At 43.7% G+C, this 17,489-nt stretch overlaps 1 protein-coding gene across 1 annotated transcript in view; it reads left to right on the forward strand.

Annotated features, from left to right (window-relative positions):
- Positions 1-3,407: 3,407 nt before the first annotated feature.
- R3HCC1 (R3H domain and coiled-coil containing 1) overlaps positions 3,408-17,489 on the forward strand; it is a 44,684-nt gene continuing 30,602 nt past the window's right edge. Inside the window, exons 1-2 of the mRNA XM_061593365.1 lie at positions 3,408-3,489; positions 4,808-4,934. Coding sequence (XP_061449349.1) covers positions 3,408-3,489; positions 4,808-4,934 — 209 coding nt within the window. The remainder of the gene's footprint in view (positions 3,490-4,807; positions 4,935-17,489) is intronic.

Here is a 17,489-nt window from a genome sequence, read left to right on the forward strand (position 1 = left end):
AGATTAAACATTTATTAGCAATTGTGGCCAGTTAACTATCAGATTCTCAAAAAATGTCTTCTACTCCTTTGCTCAGTAAGGGTATTCAACAAATGAAACCCGGTTAGTTTTGCCACAGCTTGATGATTATCGTCTCATCCTGTGGTAACATGGAGGCAGGCTTTTTTCCCCTGGTAGCAGCAGTGCTGTGGAATGCCCTCTCTACTGAAATATGAGAGGCTCCATCAGTATAGGACATTCTGCTGGTTCCTGAGGATGTATCTGTTTAGGCAAGCGTTTCCCTGCATTCAAACTTCTGTTTTTATTAACTGGTTTGTTCTAACTGTTTTAATTGCCATGTTTTAACAGGTTTGTTTTACTGTATATTTTAATTAAGGATGCCTAATGTTCTGATTGAATTGTAATTGGGTATTTTAATTATGTATGCATTTTAGAATTGATTTTATGTTGTAAACCACTTAGAAGCCATTTTGTGGTATATAAGTGGTCAATCAATCAATCAATCAGATTACGATTCTGGTGCAGAAGGGGGAGAAGAGACTTCTGTAATGGGGACGTGGGGACGGGCTTACTGTAATGATCCTTGGTGTTGGAACAGCCTTTACAAATACACATCTGTCCCTGTTTTCAGCAGTACAATGTTGGAAGCTGTGGGCTAAAGAAGACACTGCATTAATTGTGCAAATACAATGAAAGTGCCTGCTCTTCTGCTTCTAGTTAGGTAAATAAATAAAAGCCGGAGGGAACCTTGAGCAGTTTCAGGCCCAAGGGGAGGAGGAGTTTAATTCACTTCCAGACATCTTGCTTATTGAGCATTCATTCTGATACTTTTGCAGAGAGATTAGACAATGTTATGTATTGAGCATTTACACTGATTAGTTTTCAGGGAAGTTAGACAACATAATTGTGCCATGTAAATGTTACCCCACACTGTCAAGTGCATTTTCCTTTCACCTTCCTTACTGGAAAAAAGCCCGATATTTTGGGGAAGTTGGCTTATTGCGCAAGGGCTCCAAATCAACTTTAATTGCACAACCTGAATTTGCCAGTAAGTGACAGAATCCCACCCCAAAACAGTGACAGTCTGGAAGCACCTTTTCTTTACAGGCCAGCATCTGCCCAGAAAGGATCTCTCTGTAGCTACTATTGGCAGTTCAAGGCACTTCCCAAAGATACTTCATTAGGGCGGCTGTGTAAATGATCCTCATGCACCAGGGGGCTGCCTCATTTCAATAACAATGGCTTTTAAAATGGTTTTTCCTACCTGTGCCTTTTAATCAGTGTCTTCTTTGCATAATCTCTTCTTGTCTGATAGCTGTGGAGTGGCAGATGAAAAGGACGGGGGGGGGGAGGGAGGGCACCTGCCATCATTTCATTGTGAAATGTGACACGGATGAGTTAAAAAATTTTTTAAATACTTTGAGAAGTCACATGCTCAAATGCCAAAGCAGAACATGGCAGACGTGCTTCTATTGCTTTCTGTTGTTGTGGGACATCTCTAGTGCCTCCTGCCCCCCACCCCAGCTTCTTCTTCTGACAAACTTTTAACAAAAAGAGAAAGCAGAAGGTGATAATTACTGAGGAACTGTAATGACTAAATACACCCCAATTACAGTCAAGTTGCTGCTCAGTCCGTGTGGGTGGGGGGCAGGATTTTGCTTACGCTCTGTGGGGACCGTCCTGACATCTCGGTACTGCAGCGCTGACAGATCTGTTCTGTTTAATCAGCTCTTAAGAAAGTGAAGCTCCTGCTCCGATTCTCTCTGGAATGCATGTGCCCATACACTTTGCTTATATTATTCAAAAGCATAGGGTTGGGGGAGGCCTTCACACACCCCTAGCTCAGTGCAGAAAATCCAGGTAGAGCATCCCCAAAAGATAGCTGTCCAGCTTAGGATGGCCACAGGCCTTTACAGAGGACAGCCTTCTGTTTGAAGGCATCCTTGAAGAGCTGTCCTGTCCAAGTCCAGTCAGGAACATAGGAAACTGTCTTACACAGTGTCAGACCAATGGTCCATGTAGGTCAGTATTGCCTACCAGGGGTGTAGTTGTGCAGGGTTTCAGGGGGTCATAGACCCTTTACCTTTTTGGGAGCAAGGTCCCTATATCTCCAGCATCCTACAAACCAATCAGCATGAAAGGGAGTGTGTTAGCTACTGAGAAGAGTCTGCTAACAAGCTTCTTTCCTGCTGATTGCAGCCAATCCAAGTGAAAGGAGGCAAGCCAGCCATTGAGCAGACTCTTCTCAGTGCTAACACCCTCCTCTTTTGTGCTTATTGGTTCCTAGGCATTAACAAGGATCTCATTCTCAACGCCACAGCAAAAAAAGTGGGGAGGGGGCATGGCCGTGAATGGACCTTTCACTTCTGCATTTGCCACTATACTAATGTTGCCTACACCAGGGCCACATCCACATCATACATTTCCCCCACTATTAAACAGTTATGGCTTCCCCCAAGAATCTTGGGAAGGGTAGTTTGTGAAGGGTGCTGAGAGTTGTTAGGAGCTACACTTCCCCCTCATAGAGCTACAGTTCTTCAGAGTTCTCTGTGAAGAAGGACTGACTGTTAAACCACTCTGCCACTTGTAGCTCTATAAGGAGGCCTAACACTTCTCAGCACCCTTCCTCTTTGGAGGAATCGTCTTTGGCAGAAGCCACGGCTGTTGAAAGTGGAATAATAGTTGAATAAATGTATGGTGTGACTGTGGTCCTAGTGTGGGGAACATTTTGCACTCCAGATGTTGCTGAACGACAATTCCCATCAGCTCCACCAAGCATGGCTAATGGCAGGGATGAAGGCAACTGCCGTTCAGTAATGTCTGGAGGGCCAAACGTTCCCCACACCTGGTCTACACTGACTGTCAGCATCTCTCCAGGATTTCAGGCAGGAGTCCTTCTAAGGCTTCCGTGGGAATGCCAGGGAATGAATCTAAGACCTTCTGCCTGCAAAGCAAATGCTCTGCCACTGAGCTACAGCCCTGTCCCTGAAGTTTAAAGATGAAGAACCATCAGAGCATGGGCGTTGGAGTGACCCATCAGCACAGCTTGGAAAAGTTACTTTTTTTGGACTACAACTCCCATCAGCCCCAGCCAGCGCATGCTGATGGGAGTTGTAGTTCAAAAAAGTAACTTTTCCAAGTTCTGCCCATCAGCATAGAATTCCAAACTCCCCTTATGCTGTGTGTGTGCTGCATTAGGCAGAGATGTTCCTTTGCACAGCTGTCTTGCTGACTGAGGCTGGGAGGCCCCCAAACAGCTGTTCTGAGGGTGGGAAACTAGTGGGGGTGAGCTGCTCTTTGAGCTGTTGGAGCCCAAACCACTGTCACAGGCATCTCATGATGGCATTGGGCCCAATCGATGTGCCAGCCAGGATTGGGCCCAATTTCCCTGCTCCCCACCTTCCGCCATGGCTGCTGTGCAGAGCAGAGTTGCAGATGAGGTGGTGGCTCTGCCGCTCTGCAAAGCCCTGCCAGTGTGTGTGTATGTGCGTAGGAGGGTAGGAGTTAGACTTGACCCCCCTCAGCGGGGAGTCTGGGGAAACCCTCTCATAGTCTTCCCTGGTATAAGGAAATGTATTGTATTCTTGTTAAATTACAAGAATTAGTTCTCAGTTTGTATCTAAACAGATAAACGTATTTAAACATATAAATCAGTACGTGCAAATTTTGTGCAAGTGTGTCTTCTTTTTTGATAATGCATTTCTTCTTTTGTGGGGTGATGTGTAAGAGGCCACTCTTGGCTAGTCTTTGGAGACCTGCTTGGAGACCCAGGTAATTGCCCTAGGCCAGGGGTGGGGAACCTCTGGCTCACTTGCAAAATTTGGCCTGGCATAGGACCTAATCTGGCCTGCAAGGCATTTTCCCCATGGGCACCAAGGATGAAGAACCTGCTGTGAATGTTCTTTCAATATTAGGTCTTTCTTCATCTGATCTGAAGGCTACATACACACTATGCATTTAAAGCACATGACTTACCCCAAAGAATCCTAAAATTGTAGTTTGTTGAAAGTGCTGGGAACCAGGGCCAGCACCAGCCTGCTGGGCCCCCACACCTCCCTCCTGTATGTGCATGCGCGCCTGCATGCACTTAAATACTTTTGGTAGGGCCACTGTGCACGTTAACATTAATGCCTGCCCTCACCCAAGATGGCGGTGGGGGTGTGTGTTGACACTCCCACTCCCACCTTGGGTGATCGCAGGCATGCACGCTGATGCACGAGGTGGTGCAACCGGGCATATTTAAGTGCATGTGCATGTAGGCTGCACACACATGTGGGGGTGATGTTGGCTGGGAGACTGGAGCTCTGCCTCCACAATCCACATCACTGTCTGGTCACAGCCCGTGACCGAATTCTGGTGGGGATTGTGGAGCAGGAGCTCCACCCTCCCAGGCCCAGCTGCACGGTCACTCGGCTAGCTGCAGGGCCCTCAGCTAGTGCCCAACCTGGCCACCTGCTGGCGCTGGGCCTGCTGGGAATTGTAGCGCTGTGGTGGTGGTGGTGGTGGAAACTACAGTTCCCAGGATTCTTTGGGGGAAGCCATGTGCTTTAAATGAATAGTTAACTTAGTAAAAGGTAGGTGGCCCGTATGCCAAAGAAGAGGGTAGTTTAAACAGGGTGGCTTAGCAGTCATTGGCTTTCAACTTGCCAGGCCTTCACAGTGGCCCTGTCACATGGGGAAGTGAATCAGCCCCACCACAGAAGGCAGAATTTGGGTCCCATTATATTGCCCATCTCTGAAAGGCTCTCCGAGTACAAAGAGCCCATTTTGCTAGGGAGGCACTTTGGATCCCCCCTTCCCCCCATAGGTACTGCTGTCAAGAAGGTGAAGCTATTGGCTCCGGCTGGTGGCTTCGGAGGGAAGAAACTGTTCAAGCCTCGATTTAAAGGGAAATTAGGAGCTGCTGCTAAGATGGAAGAAGGCTCCCGTCAGCTGTAAAGGCTGACTAAACAATTGCTAGGGGAAAGAAGATAGGAAGAGGAATCTGCAAAGGAGGCCCCCTGCACAGAACAAAGGACTGAAGTGGCACACAGCCATGAATGTCTGCGAAGAACGTGGAAACCCTTTTTAGGATAGCAAGACCACAATGAAGATGGGGCAGTGGCTGTACTATCCCGCCCCCCTCAACAGATCTATGGCGCAAGCCCTGTTTACTCAGCATAGTTGTCATTTAAAAGGCTACATTTCATTTGGTACCAGTTGTAGATCAAATTGTACTGGGACCAAGACCCCATTGGAACTGATACCTGGCCGCAGAAAGGTTATTATTTATGACTTATGTAACACCTTCCATGTGGATGAATGCTTCACAGAGTAACAAGAAAAGAGGTCTCTGCCCTGAGGATTTTACAGTTTGCCAAGGAGCAGTTGCAATTATTCCATTGCAGCTATGTCAGGTATGGGGCAGGTGGGCGTGATTTGGGGGAAAATAGCCACTTTAGGACCCTGCCTGTTGCCAAAATAGTTTCTCACCAAATAAATGAGAATAGTGTCTGACATATTGCTTCATATCTCAGGTGTTATAAGGGTTAGAGTCTTAATTTTTTAAAATGAAAGCTGGAAATTATGGTTCATCAGTGAGGGGGCAACTGCCCCCCTTCCCCCCCTTGTGGACAGCAGTGGCCATTGATAGCCTTATTCTCTACGAATCTGTCTTTTCCCTTGTAAATCAGTCTACAATGGTGACCATCACATCTTGCAGTAGATAATTCCACAGTAAGTCTCCACTGTGAGAAGCAATACTTTTTTTCCTGTCTGCTTTGAATCTTCCACAATTGTTGGTTTGTACTAGATCCCTCTCCCCCCCCCCCAATGCTTTTTCAAAATGCTTAGTAGTGGGGATTCCTTCCTAATCTATGTAATGGACTATCAGTAGAGAACCTGGATAATTACTGTTATGGGTTTGGGGTTGAAATGGATGATTTCTCTGAGTCCCCTTCCAGCATCTCAATTGGAACTAGGGTTGCCAGGTCCATGGCCTGAGACTGATCCTGTATCTTTAGGGGAAGAGAAGGTCAGCCAAGTGCAGGTGTTCACAAGGTGGAATCCTCCCTCCCCCCTTCACAACTTTTAAAGATACAGAAGACCTCTTGGAGGCCGGGCCTGGCAACCAAGAAGTCTTCTGTATCTTTAAAAGTTGTGGGAGGGCAGCGGGAGGGAGAATTCCACCTTGTGGTTTTTCCCATTACAATGTTGCAAGAACACCTGTACTTGGCTGACTTTCTCTTCTCCTAAAGATACAGGATCAGTCTCAAGCCAAGAACCTGGCAACCCTATTTGGAACCCTGCACCTGGAGGTGGGCTCTACAGTGGAGAAATCTGCTCCTGCTCAGATGAGTCTCTTTTGTTAGTCTAATAGAGTGGCCAGGTGAGTTAATGGGCCTATCGAGTGCCAATTAACAGGGCCAGGGAGATCCTATTGTTACTGAAACTCTTCAGAAGAGCCCCGCCTCTTCCTGAGGCCGAGGAGACTTGTGCTTTTAGTTGGGTTTGAGGAAAGGCTGGGAACTGCAGGCATGCAGAGAGGCTGACTCCTTGTATCATGGCTTTAGGGTGCCTCTTGTAATCCTTATGGAAAAGCAAGATATTGGACCGCTGATGCCTTGAATCCCTCCATCTTAAGCTCAGGTTGGAATGTGTGTAAATAAATAAACCATATTTCCTAAAAGGCCTTCTTTCCAAGGAAACCAAATCCCTGGGTAAGCTCAGGGACCCCTGGAAATCTCCATCCGCATGGAGATTGGAGTGGTGCGCAACATTACTCAGATAAATTGGTGGGTATTCAACAGATGGTGTGCATGTTATTGATTGTGCTTAGATTGTTGTGCACAAATTTATCATCTTAGATTATGGGTCTAAATCACATGCAAGAAAATTGTATATCAAACTTGTAAAACTGTTTATAAATTCAATAAAAATAAGTATTCAATAGCTGAAGGGAAGATATTGAAGACACTCCACACCTGGGGCACTGTTTGATCTCAGGCTGGCCCTATTAGTGTATGATTGTCTGAACTAACAGGACTGCTAGTCACAATGCCTCCTGAGCATCTCTATCTGTCCTGTTTTCAGCTTGGACTCTAGTGGGTTTGGTGGAGGAGCAGCATTTAATAAAGGAGTGCCAAGCTGACATTTTCAGTGATATCCCCAGTTACCAGGAAACAGAGAGGAGTGCCTAAAACTACTGCTACTTGAGATGCTGAACCAGATGGCAAAGGTCAGTCTGTAATTCATCCCTGTTGACCGGAGGTGTATTGTAAAGGTGATTCAAGAGGGCCCCTTTTCACTGCTGCAAAGAGGGAAATGGGAGGCCCAGCTGATAGGGAAGAGGGAGGAAATTCTGTACTTCCCTGTTCAGGATAGAAACGTGGGCAAGGTGTATCATAAATCAGGAGTGGGTAACCTGTGGCCCTCCAGATGTTGTTGGACTCCGACACTTTTCAGTCTTAGCCAGCATGGCCAAGATTTAGGGTTGATGGGAGTTCAAGTCTAGTAACTTCTGGAAGGGTGTGGGTACCGTACCCCTAAAGGAATGAAGAAGCAAGCATGCAAATTGAGTCCCCTCATGCAAATTTGTATTATTTGTTCCCATTTTGGGGTGGGGTGTCATCAAATCTGGGATTATTTGAAAAACAGACTTTTCCATCCCAGCCCCAGAGCAAGAGCTGCTTTAACATAGTGGCTACGGCTGTGTATTCATGGCAGATTGAAGTAGATTTGGTGCACCTCATGTACGCACTACTGTGCTTGCTGGGGCTGATGGAAGCTGTAGTACAAAACATCTGGAAGGCAGCAAGTTGGGGAAGGAATGGTTAGTGCAGCACAGTCCCCCAGTCCCAGACTGGTCCAGACTGATACCACTGAAGGGGTGCTTAGAAATCCAGGTCAGTTGTACTCCCACCTTGCCAGTGACCTGCAGTAACACCACCCACCTCTTTATTATATTAAATACGAGAGGGTGGGTAATTATTTTACACATAGAAACAATGGCTTTGCTTCTGCTAGGCCAGTATACCTGCCGGCTCTTGCAAGACTATCCTCCTCTGCTCCCAAAGAATATAGGGGACTGCCTTATACTGAGGGTAGAGACACACTCACTGTTCTGCCAGTTCCAGTGTGTCTCCACCTCTTTCTTCTGAAAAAGGGGGCACATGACACTAGTCAACCCCCTGCCCCTTTTTACTGTAAAACCTGGTGGAAGCAGCTTGAGTGCGTTTTTTTAAAAAAATTCAGCTTCAAAGAGATTTCACAACTGATTGACAGATCAACCCGTTCCCCCTCCAGGTGTGGAAATGGAAATGCTTTGATCTGGTGACTAGTGTATTCACAGCCTTCATGTTGTGTCAGTTCTAGTGGTTTCCACATCTCTTTTCTGAAAACGGGCACATGACACCAGTCAAACTCTGCCCATTTTAACTCTAAAACCTGCGTGGATCAGCTCCAGTGTGTGTGTGTGTTTTAATTCAGCTTCAGACAGATTTCACAACTGCTTGGTAGATTAACCTGTTGCCCCTGTAGGTGTGACTAATGGAAACACTTTGCTGTAGGCTCAGGCAGAGCCAGTGATTGGCTCATCACTTTGTGGGTGGTCCTGAAAGGTCTGAAGTCAGCAGTGGGGAAGGGAAGTGCGGCCAACAGAGGGCCGAGTCACTTCAAAACTTAGCCAGAAAAACCATTTTAGCAGCTTTTAAAGTGACTAGTGTGCCCACAGCCTTAGTCTGACCATTGGTCCATCTAGCTCAGTACAGGCTCTTCAGTATTATAGGCAGGAATTCTCTCTAAGTTCTACCTGGAGATTCTGGGGATTGAACCTGGGACTATCTGCCTGCAAAGCAAACGTTCCACCACTGAGTTGCACCCCTTCTCCAAGAACCTTTGAGAGTGGAAAGTGGTAGGTGGCAGAGCATCTGCTTTGCATGCAGAAGGCCCCTGGAATCTCCATCTAGGGCTGGGAGACACCCCTGTCTGAAACACTGGGGAGCTGCTGCCAGTCAGTGTAGACAATACTGAGCAAGTTGGAGCAATGGCCTAAGGCAATATAAGGCAGCTTCCTATGTTCGGGGTGAAATGAATACAACTGGTGACAAATGTAATGTCTTGCCTGAGGAAATTGAGCTCAAATAGCACCTCTGGTGCGATGAGGGCCTTGACATGGTGGGGTGAGAAGAACAGAGCAAGAGATGTGAATCTGAGGAAAGAGGAGCAGTGCCAGCACAGAAATCCAAAGGGCTTGCTGGAAACAGCCAGACTGAAATCATCATCATCTCCTGGGTTCCTTTCCAAATTGGAGTCATTAGAGGCCGTTCTCATTAGAGAGGCAGGTGCAAAGCGAGAGCATGCAGGCAAGAAAGGGCTGCTTGCGTTACCCAAGGAAAGCCAAGTCTCTCCGTCTGGCTGAAGGCTGGGGCTTGCTGAGTGTCTCGGCCACTTGAAGTAAAGGCTCTTGTGCAATCATAGACCTGGCTTTCTCAATCTGTATGGTAATTCACAGCAATCAGAAACCGTTTATGAAGAGAGAGATGCAAGGAAAGATTAACACTCTGTGAGCAAGTTTTCCTGAGACAAGGCAGGCCAAGGGAGAGAAAAATGGAGTTTGCATGTCAAGATAAACAAGGCTTTCTGACTTATTGCAGTCTATTGTGCAAGAATTGCCTGATCACCTGCTTTGGTCCTCCCCTGGCTTGGATGGGAGAAAGAAACAAAGAAGCTGCAATTAACCTTGGGTTCCTGTTATTTTGGATAAGGGATCATGGTTTGTTTCTCTCTTTACACGTTGTCAATAAACGCCACTGGGTTCAATGCAATATACTTCCAGTAGGTGTGCATACTCTTGCTCGCCTAAATCACTGGGTGCTTATTAATGGGTGTTTACTGTTTAACAGGTGCTCCTCATGCATGCATTTTTTTTTCTTTGCAGCATCCACTGGCAGTACCCAATATTAAAACCATTCAAATATCAAATGATCAAGTTGCAGGAAAACATAAATTTAAAACACAATAATAAATTGTGTTTCATATGTAAATACATAAAGAATTTAGCAACAGCAGATAAAATCACACACAGACACACATATATAAAAGAAGCAACAGAAAATAGTTTAAAACAAAACAAGATGCAATTAATCCCCAGCATAAATAGCAATTAAAGGCAGTTTGCAGAAAACAGGTCTTCATGGTCCATTGAAAAATTCAGCATTATTCAGCAATTATTCAGTATTAAGGGAGAGAACAGGCCCTGGCATATAATATGGATTATATGCTTTCTACAGAATTCCTATAATGTATTTGTCAGTATTCCACAGCCTGTCAGTTCCTGTTCTGTCTCACCTCTGATTTTATAGCAAAATAAAAGAGATCCTCACAGCATGAAGACTTGCCTTTCAATGCATTTCAAAGGACTACAGGCTGTGAGATCTGGTTAACTTGTGTGCCATCTAGTGATAATTTCTCTTCAAAACAGCACTTGCAAAACCAATGTGAGTTTCAGTTACCCATTACTCCCACTCAGCCATGAAACTCACTAAGTGACCTTGGGTGAGCGACTAACCTACTTCACAGGGTTGTTGTGATGATAAAATGGGGAAGGGGAGAAGTCACAGCCATGCGATACCATTGTGTGCGTGTGTGTTATGTAAGTCGATTATGATTTATGGCCACCCTATCAATCAGCGACCCCCAATAGCATCTGTTATAAACCACCCTGTTCAGATCTTGTGAGTTCAGGTCTGTGGCTTCCTTTATGGAATCAATCCATCGCTTGTTTGGTCTTCCTCTTTTTCTACTCCCTTCTGTTTTTCCCAGCATTATTGTCTTTTCTAGTGAATCCTGTCTTCTCATTATGTGTCCAAAGTATGATAATCTCAGTTTCATCATTTTAGCTTCTAGTGATAGTTCTGGTTTAATTTGTTCTAACACCCAGTTATTTGTCTTTTTCGTGGTCCATTGCATCTGCAAAGCTCTCCTCCCAACACCACATTTCAAATGAGCTGACTTTGCTTTTTTCACTGTCCAACTTTCACATCCATACATAGAGATTGGGAATACCATGGTCTGAATGATCCTGACTTTAGTGTTCAGTGATACATCTTTGCAATGGTTGTTTACCCCTCACAGACCTACAATTCCCAGAATCCTTAACAAGCTACAGTTCCCAGAATTCTTGGGGGGGGGGAAGCAATGTGATTTAAATGTATGGGTTTGGATATGACCTGTGTATGCTGCTCTGAGTTTCTTGGAGGAAAGGCAGAACAGGGAATTGTGCAATCTTGATCTCCTTGAAGAAAGGTGGGATACAAATGCAATAAAAAAACTAATAATTTTTATTTGTTACCACCAAAATAAATCTAATCCCTGGTTCTGAAAGCAGCCAGGAATAAATTCTTTTCTGCATGAAATCTATATATTGAGTGTTTCAGCTGCAGCTGGGGAAATGATTGCAAATATAGTCCGTTTGCACATTGTCCCTGGGCTTTTGTTCCAAAATTTGTTCTGTTTTGGATTTTTAAAACCCATCTCAGAAAGACTTGCAAAGTCCCACTGAGGTACAGGATTAAAGAGAAGTCTTTGAACATTTCCGCATTTTTATGTGGTTCCTTATAATAATAACTAACACTGACTGATCCTTTTGTTCTGTTAAATTTGTTGCCCTAAACCACCAGGAACCGGGGCTCCAGTGTCACAAAAGCCAGAAGCAAGAGAATTGTTATCTGTTTTATTTATGTATTTATTGTTGTCGTTTTATGGTTTACTGATGATTGATGATTTTGCAACTGTATTTTTAGCCCATGTAACCTGCCTCAGGACCTTAGGGAGAAGGGTGGATAAGAACAGAAATGAAGGAACAAGAATAGCAGTAGAAACAAAATCTAACATAACAACATGATGACAACTTCACCTTGGCAATCCAGGTCATATGCACGCTATACATTTAAAGTACTCTAACAGTCATGGTTTAACCCAAAGAATCCTGGGAACAGTACTTGACCTTTCATAGAGCTACAGTTCTCAGCACCCTTAACTAACTACAGTTCCCAGGATTCTTTGGAGGAAGTCATCTGCTTTAAATGTATGGTGCAGATGTGACAGCCACTGGTCATAATGTCCCTTATCAGTGAAGATGCTTCCATGATTACTAAACCATGGATGGAATGCACTGATCAGCTTGGTGATGGCAGAAAGCAGGGGGCATTGCCAGGTACTTTAAAGACTCAAGGCAAAGGTCCACAACACCAATTTGCATATGCTAATTTATATGTATAGATGCAAATATAGGGTGGTGGGTGGCTGGGGTCTCACTAGAACTGCATTTTGCAACATGCCCTGTAATCAAAATTTTGTAACGCCTTTTTTTTAAAGGGGGAAGGACAGAAGATTTCGGTCCCCGAAGCCACCCCCCTAACAATGACCTTGGCAGGAAGGCCGAAATGATGTGATAGAATCCAGACAAAAGCATAGCCAATGTGGTGTAGTAGGTAAGAGTGTTGGACTAGGTCCCAGGAGTAGGGTTGCCATATTGCCCGGTTAGCCGGGTTTTACCCGGATTCTTTGCATGCCACCCAGCGCCCGTTTAGCTCCTTAGATGTCTCAGATTCTCAGCTTTAATTAAAAAAAAAATTAAGTTTCTAGGTGGTCCAGTTCTTGAGACATACATAAAAACGTCAGCTGCCCCCCGACTGTTAAATCTTTTTTTTAACTACTGTATAGCACTTCGTAGCTTTAACTCCACCCATTCAGAATTGCAGCCAATCAGTGAAGTGTTTGGTTGACCTGTGGCAGTGTCTAGAAAACCTCATTGCAATGCCAGAAAATGGTGGTTTCCCCCGTTTATCAGAACATCTCATAAATTGGGTAAGTATATACATTTCAGTTTTCCCTCTTGTGTGCAGGAGTTAGATCCTGGGCAGTGTTTTGAAAACCTTCCCAATACTTGCTTTTGTGGGGGTAAAAGCATTGCTAATTCCATATGTCCAGAGTAAATCCCATTGAATTCAATAGGACTTACTTTTGAGTAGACATGATTATGAATGTGCTGAAAATCAATGGGACTTTGGAGTGAATGTAAAAAAGAATTGTGTTTGTGTTCTTTCTGTTCTCCCTCCAGTCCTATTTTAAAGCAAGTAGGCAGGGCTTACTTAGGTATTACAGTTTTTATTCTGTAGGAAACCAATACTGATTTTTTAAAAACTAATACTGATTTTTCTGCAATGACCAACTGGTTTGACAATAAACTATTATATGGGCTGTATGTATCTATACATCTGCAGTGTGTGTGTGTGTGTGTGTGTAGTCTTTCCAACAACCCTGTGAGGTAGGGTTGGAAACCAAGGCGGCTCACAACAAGAAATAAAGCCATTTAAAATCCAATAACCATAAAAACAAGTATAAACAGTTGCAAAACAGCTTAAAGTGGCATGATTCAGAATTAGGGGTTGTGTGAATGAAGTTGCTTATCACTTGAGGTTGCAGTTCTGTCCCCGTTGGAGTAAGCCCCACTGAATACACTGGGACTTGCTTCTGAATAAATAAACCTAGGATTGCACTATAAATATCTTTACAGTTTGTGTAAATAATAAATATATTTGATAGTCATGCTTATATGAATATTTCTTCATTTATCCTATTTTTGGTTTTTGGTTAGGAATCCTGACTGGTTGTGAGATGCTTAGTTTTCTGCCTTACTCATAGGAATCTTGTTGTGGTTGGTATGGTATTGCATTTAAGAAATCATGGTACGAAATGGCCTGAATAAGTATAAGGCAAATTCCTTGGTTCCTAAAAGTGGGAAGAGACTCAAGGGCCACAGAGACTCCAACATTTATTTATGTATTTTTATTTACAACATTTATATACCGCTTTATTGTAAAAAATCTCAAAGTACAGAAAGAATTAAAACAATAAAATTATTGGCAAAAGCGTTAAGGACAGATACTTAAAAACATTCAAAATAATAAAACCAACAATGAGTTAAAAACAGATTTAAAAACACAATAGCTTCTACATGCCTGGAGAGGCTTGCCTCAAGAAAACTGATTTTAGCAGGTGCTGAAAAGAGGCGTCTGCCTAATGTCAATAGGCAAGGAGTTCCAAAGCATAGGTGCTGCTACACAAAAGGCTGATTTCTTACACGAGCAGAACAAGTACTATGTGGCACCCATAACATGGAAAGCACAGCTTGAACTTGGCCTGGTAGCAAATCAGCAACCAATGCAGATTTCAGAGCAGAGGTATTATGTGCTGATAGGATCTCACTCATGTCAGCAATTGTGCTGCAGCATTCTTCATTAACTGCAGTCCCCAGGTCAGGTTGTGTTGCATGGGGATTTCTGTGACCTTGGCTGACTGGCTGCTAGGAATTTTTTAGTTTGAGTTTTTGGTTATGAATCCTGACTGGTTGTGGGATGCTGAGTTTTCTGCCTTACTCATAGGAATCTTGTTGTGGTTGGTATGGTATTACATTTAGGAAAGTGTTACTGCCTTTTGTGTTGTTTTTTTTCCTATTTGCATTTCACTTATCTTTAACCTCACTCCGTTACAGCCATAGAAGCAACAGCAGCATATGCAAGATAATTAACTCCCATTAGTGATAACAGCAAGAACTTATAATTATTATTTTAATTAAAACAAGAGGCTTATCAGTACTTTGAAGAGGACCAGATATTTATTTTCTTTCTGAGTCCACGACTGGGTCTTTCATGATGCCCGGTGGGGTGGGGGGCAGGAGAGTAGTCGGTAAGACAGACATCCTGGCATTGGTAATCTAATTAGCAAGGTATGTGTGGGGTTGTTGCACACTTTCAGGCCCAGTGGAACCTGTGTAGATGTGGTTGATCAAAGGGAGAAAAAATTTTGAGCTAAGCAAAGCTCTGCTTTTATAAAACCTAAGAAACATACAGATACTTTGAATGTCTGAGTGCCGCACCAGTGGAATACTGGAGGAACTTGTAAAACTTGCTGCAACAGTATTTACAACTCAGCATGTGGTGTGAAAGACTCCTTTTCCTAACATTTTGGCTTCTTGTTTTTCTCCACCCACCACATCTCTGAAATATATCGTATATGTAATGGTTAACCGTACTGCTGCCCTGACTTACTTTATGTTTGTTGCTATTTTGTGTTTTTATTATGTTTTTATATTGATTGTGTATTTTTATTGTTTTTATTATATTTGTAAGCTGTGCTGAGCTCTGTTTTTAACAGCAGAAGGGCAGGATATAAATCCTCTTAATCAATCAGTCAATATTCCATAGTGCTGGAAACTAGAGTCTAGGCATTTAAGGCTGAAAATGTTGTTTTTTAAAAAAAAGATTTCTCACATCTTTCCCCAGTTTTTGGTGGTAATTCCTAGACACAAAAACAAAACAACTGGACAATCCAAATATCAATATGCAAATATTTGCATAATATGCAAATTAGTCTGCCCGGATTTGTGAAACTGGAATATGGCAACCCTACCCAGGAGACCAGAGTTCAAATCTCCACACAACCATGAAGCTCATTGGTTGATCTTAGAGTAGTCGTCTCTAAGCCTAACCTACCTCACAGGGTTGTTGTGATGATGAAATGGGGAGGGGAAGAGCAATGTAAGCCACCTTGAGCTCCTTGGAGGAAAGGTAGGATAGAAATGAAATGGAAATAAAAAAATGAAAATATTAAGCAGTTTAATAGGAAGAGTTCAGAATGGCCTCCGTATCACAGGCAGCTGTAACTCCAAAAACCTTTGCATAGATAGAATCCATAAGCAAGACAATCCCCAGGAGCCTCACAAATCTGATTGGCCACTGTGAGAAAGCAGATACTGGATGAGGGGTGTGCTGCCTCTGCAGGACTTAGAATTGTATATAGAGAAACTCCTTCTGTTGTGCTAAATAAGGCATTTATTAGATTAAGAGTTATCGGTCTGTCTCTATGCTCCCTTAGCCTCACAGTAACTTCCTGTCAGGTGACATCACCCCTCTCTTTAATTGGTTAGTTAGTTTTTCCTCCAAAACCTGCCTCAGTTGTTTCAGTCATCAGCGAAGCAAGCAGCAGGCTTAGTAGCCCCAGAGGACAACACTCTTCATTTACCTATCTCTCTCTCAGAAGATATTTCTCTGCCAGAATTACCTTTTCCAGAAGCTGTCTCTCTTAGAAGGTACCTCTCCTCCATTGAATCTACATTTTCAACAATCCTACAATATAATTACTTGCTATCAACCTTCTTCATCATCATCACCATCCTCAGTTCACCATCCCCAGAGACTGTACGCTTTCTTTGAAGTTTCTGTATACCTTTGTGTTTTCTGGTTTAATAAAATAGTTCTGATTAAAAGAAAGATTGAGTTGACTGTCTGGCAAAGTGGGTTTCAGAACCACAGGCTCAGAACAAGGGGTGCTTCCAGACATCCTGGCAAATAAAGGCTGCACAGTTAAAGCTGATTGGGAGCTCTTATGAAACAAACTCACTTCTCCTTGTTCCTTGCAATGAGGAAAGTGTGGGATCCCACTTGCTTTGACACAACTTTGTCTAATCTCACAAACAAATCAGGATGAACGTTCATTAAATTGATTGACGTGTTTGCTTATTTGTCACATCAATCCAATGAATACGAGTATTGCTTTTTGGTCCACAAATATGTAATTGATGACTTCTCCACCCCCATTTGCATTGTGTTTCCTTTGCACTGAAATGAGTGATGTGGAATAATGCAATTATGTAATTAATTACATAAAATTACTCTGCAGCAGACAGCGAGAGAAATAACATAGTTTTTGTCAGAAGCCAAACTGCAACAGAGGTAGGGGTGGGAAACTACCAGCACCCAGGCCTGATACAGCCTGTGAGGTTCTTCTCCATTTGGCTTACAGCTTGTGAGGTTCTTCTCCATTTGGCTTGTAACCCCCTCCATGTAGCAATTATTCTGGAGACTGCATCTAGTCGGGGAAGGGTTAACCCTTCTCTGCCCATGCACTTTTTCACCACAATTAGCCCCCACTCCAGCTTTGAGAAAAGCTCCATGGCTTTTAAAAATGCCTAATTGCTAGGGTAGGATCAGGCGGTGATAATGTTTTTGGGTGAGGGTGAATGAACGGGGCTGGTTTGTGATGTGTGAGAATCTATGTGCCAATCTGTACAAATAGGTGATTATGTGTAAATGACAGAACAGGCTGCCTGCTCTCTTTTTGCATTGGTCCTGCCCACTTTTTTGCATTGGACCCACCCACCGCTGGCATGAGGCCCCTGGAAGGTTAGCCAAAAGGGAATTTGGCCCTCCCAGCCTAAATAAGGGCCCTACATATGCTCTGGAGCAACAGAAAACAAATCAACAAGAGAGTCTTCTTTTGCATTGCTTGGAAGTCTGCCCAGGTTGCAAGAAGATAACAAAACTGGGATCAGCGGGCCTGTTGGCCCTTTAACACAGACAATGGCTGTTCTGGAATGAGGGAAGATTCTAGGAATGTTGACCAGAAAGAACTGAAACAGCTTAAGGGACTACCTCTTTCAACTGAAGATC

The sequence above is a fragment of the Rhineura floridana genome, chromosome 12 (genome assembly GCF_030035675.1).
Source record: "Rhineura floridana isolate rRhiFlo1 chromosome 12, rRhiFlo1.hap2, whole genome shotgun sequence".
In the NCBI taxonomy this organism is placed as follows: domain Eukaryota; kingdom Metazoa; phylum Chordata; class Lepidosauria; order Squamata; family Rhineuridae; genus Rhineura; species Rhineura floridana.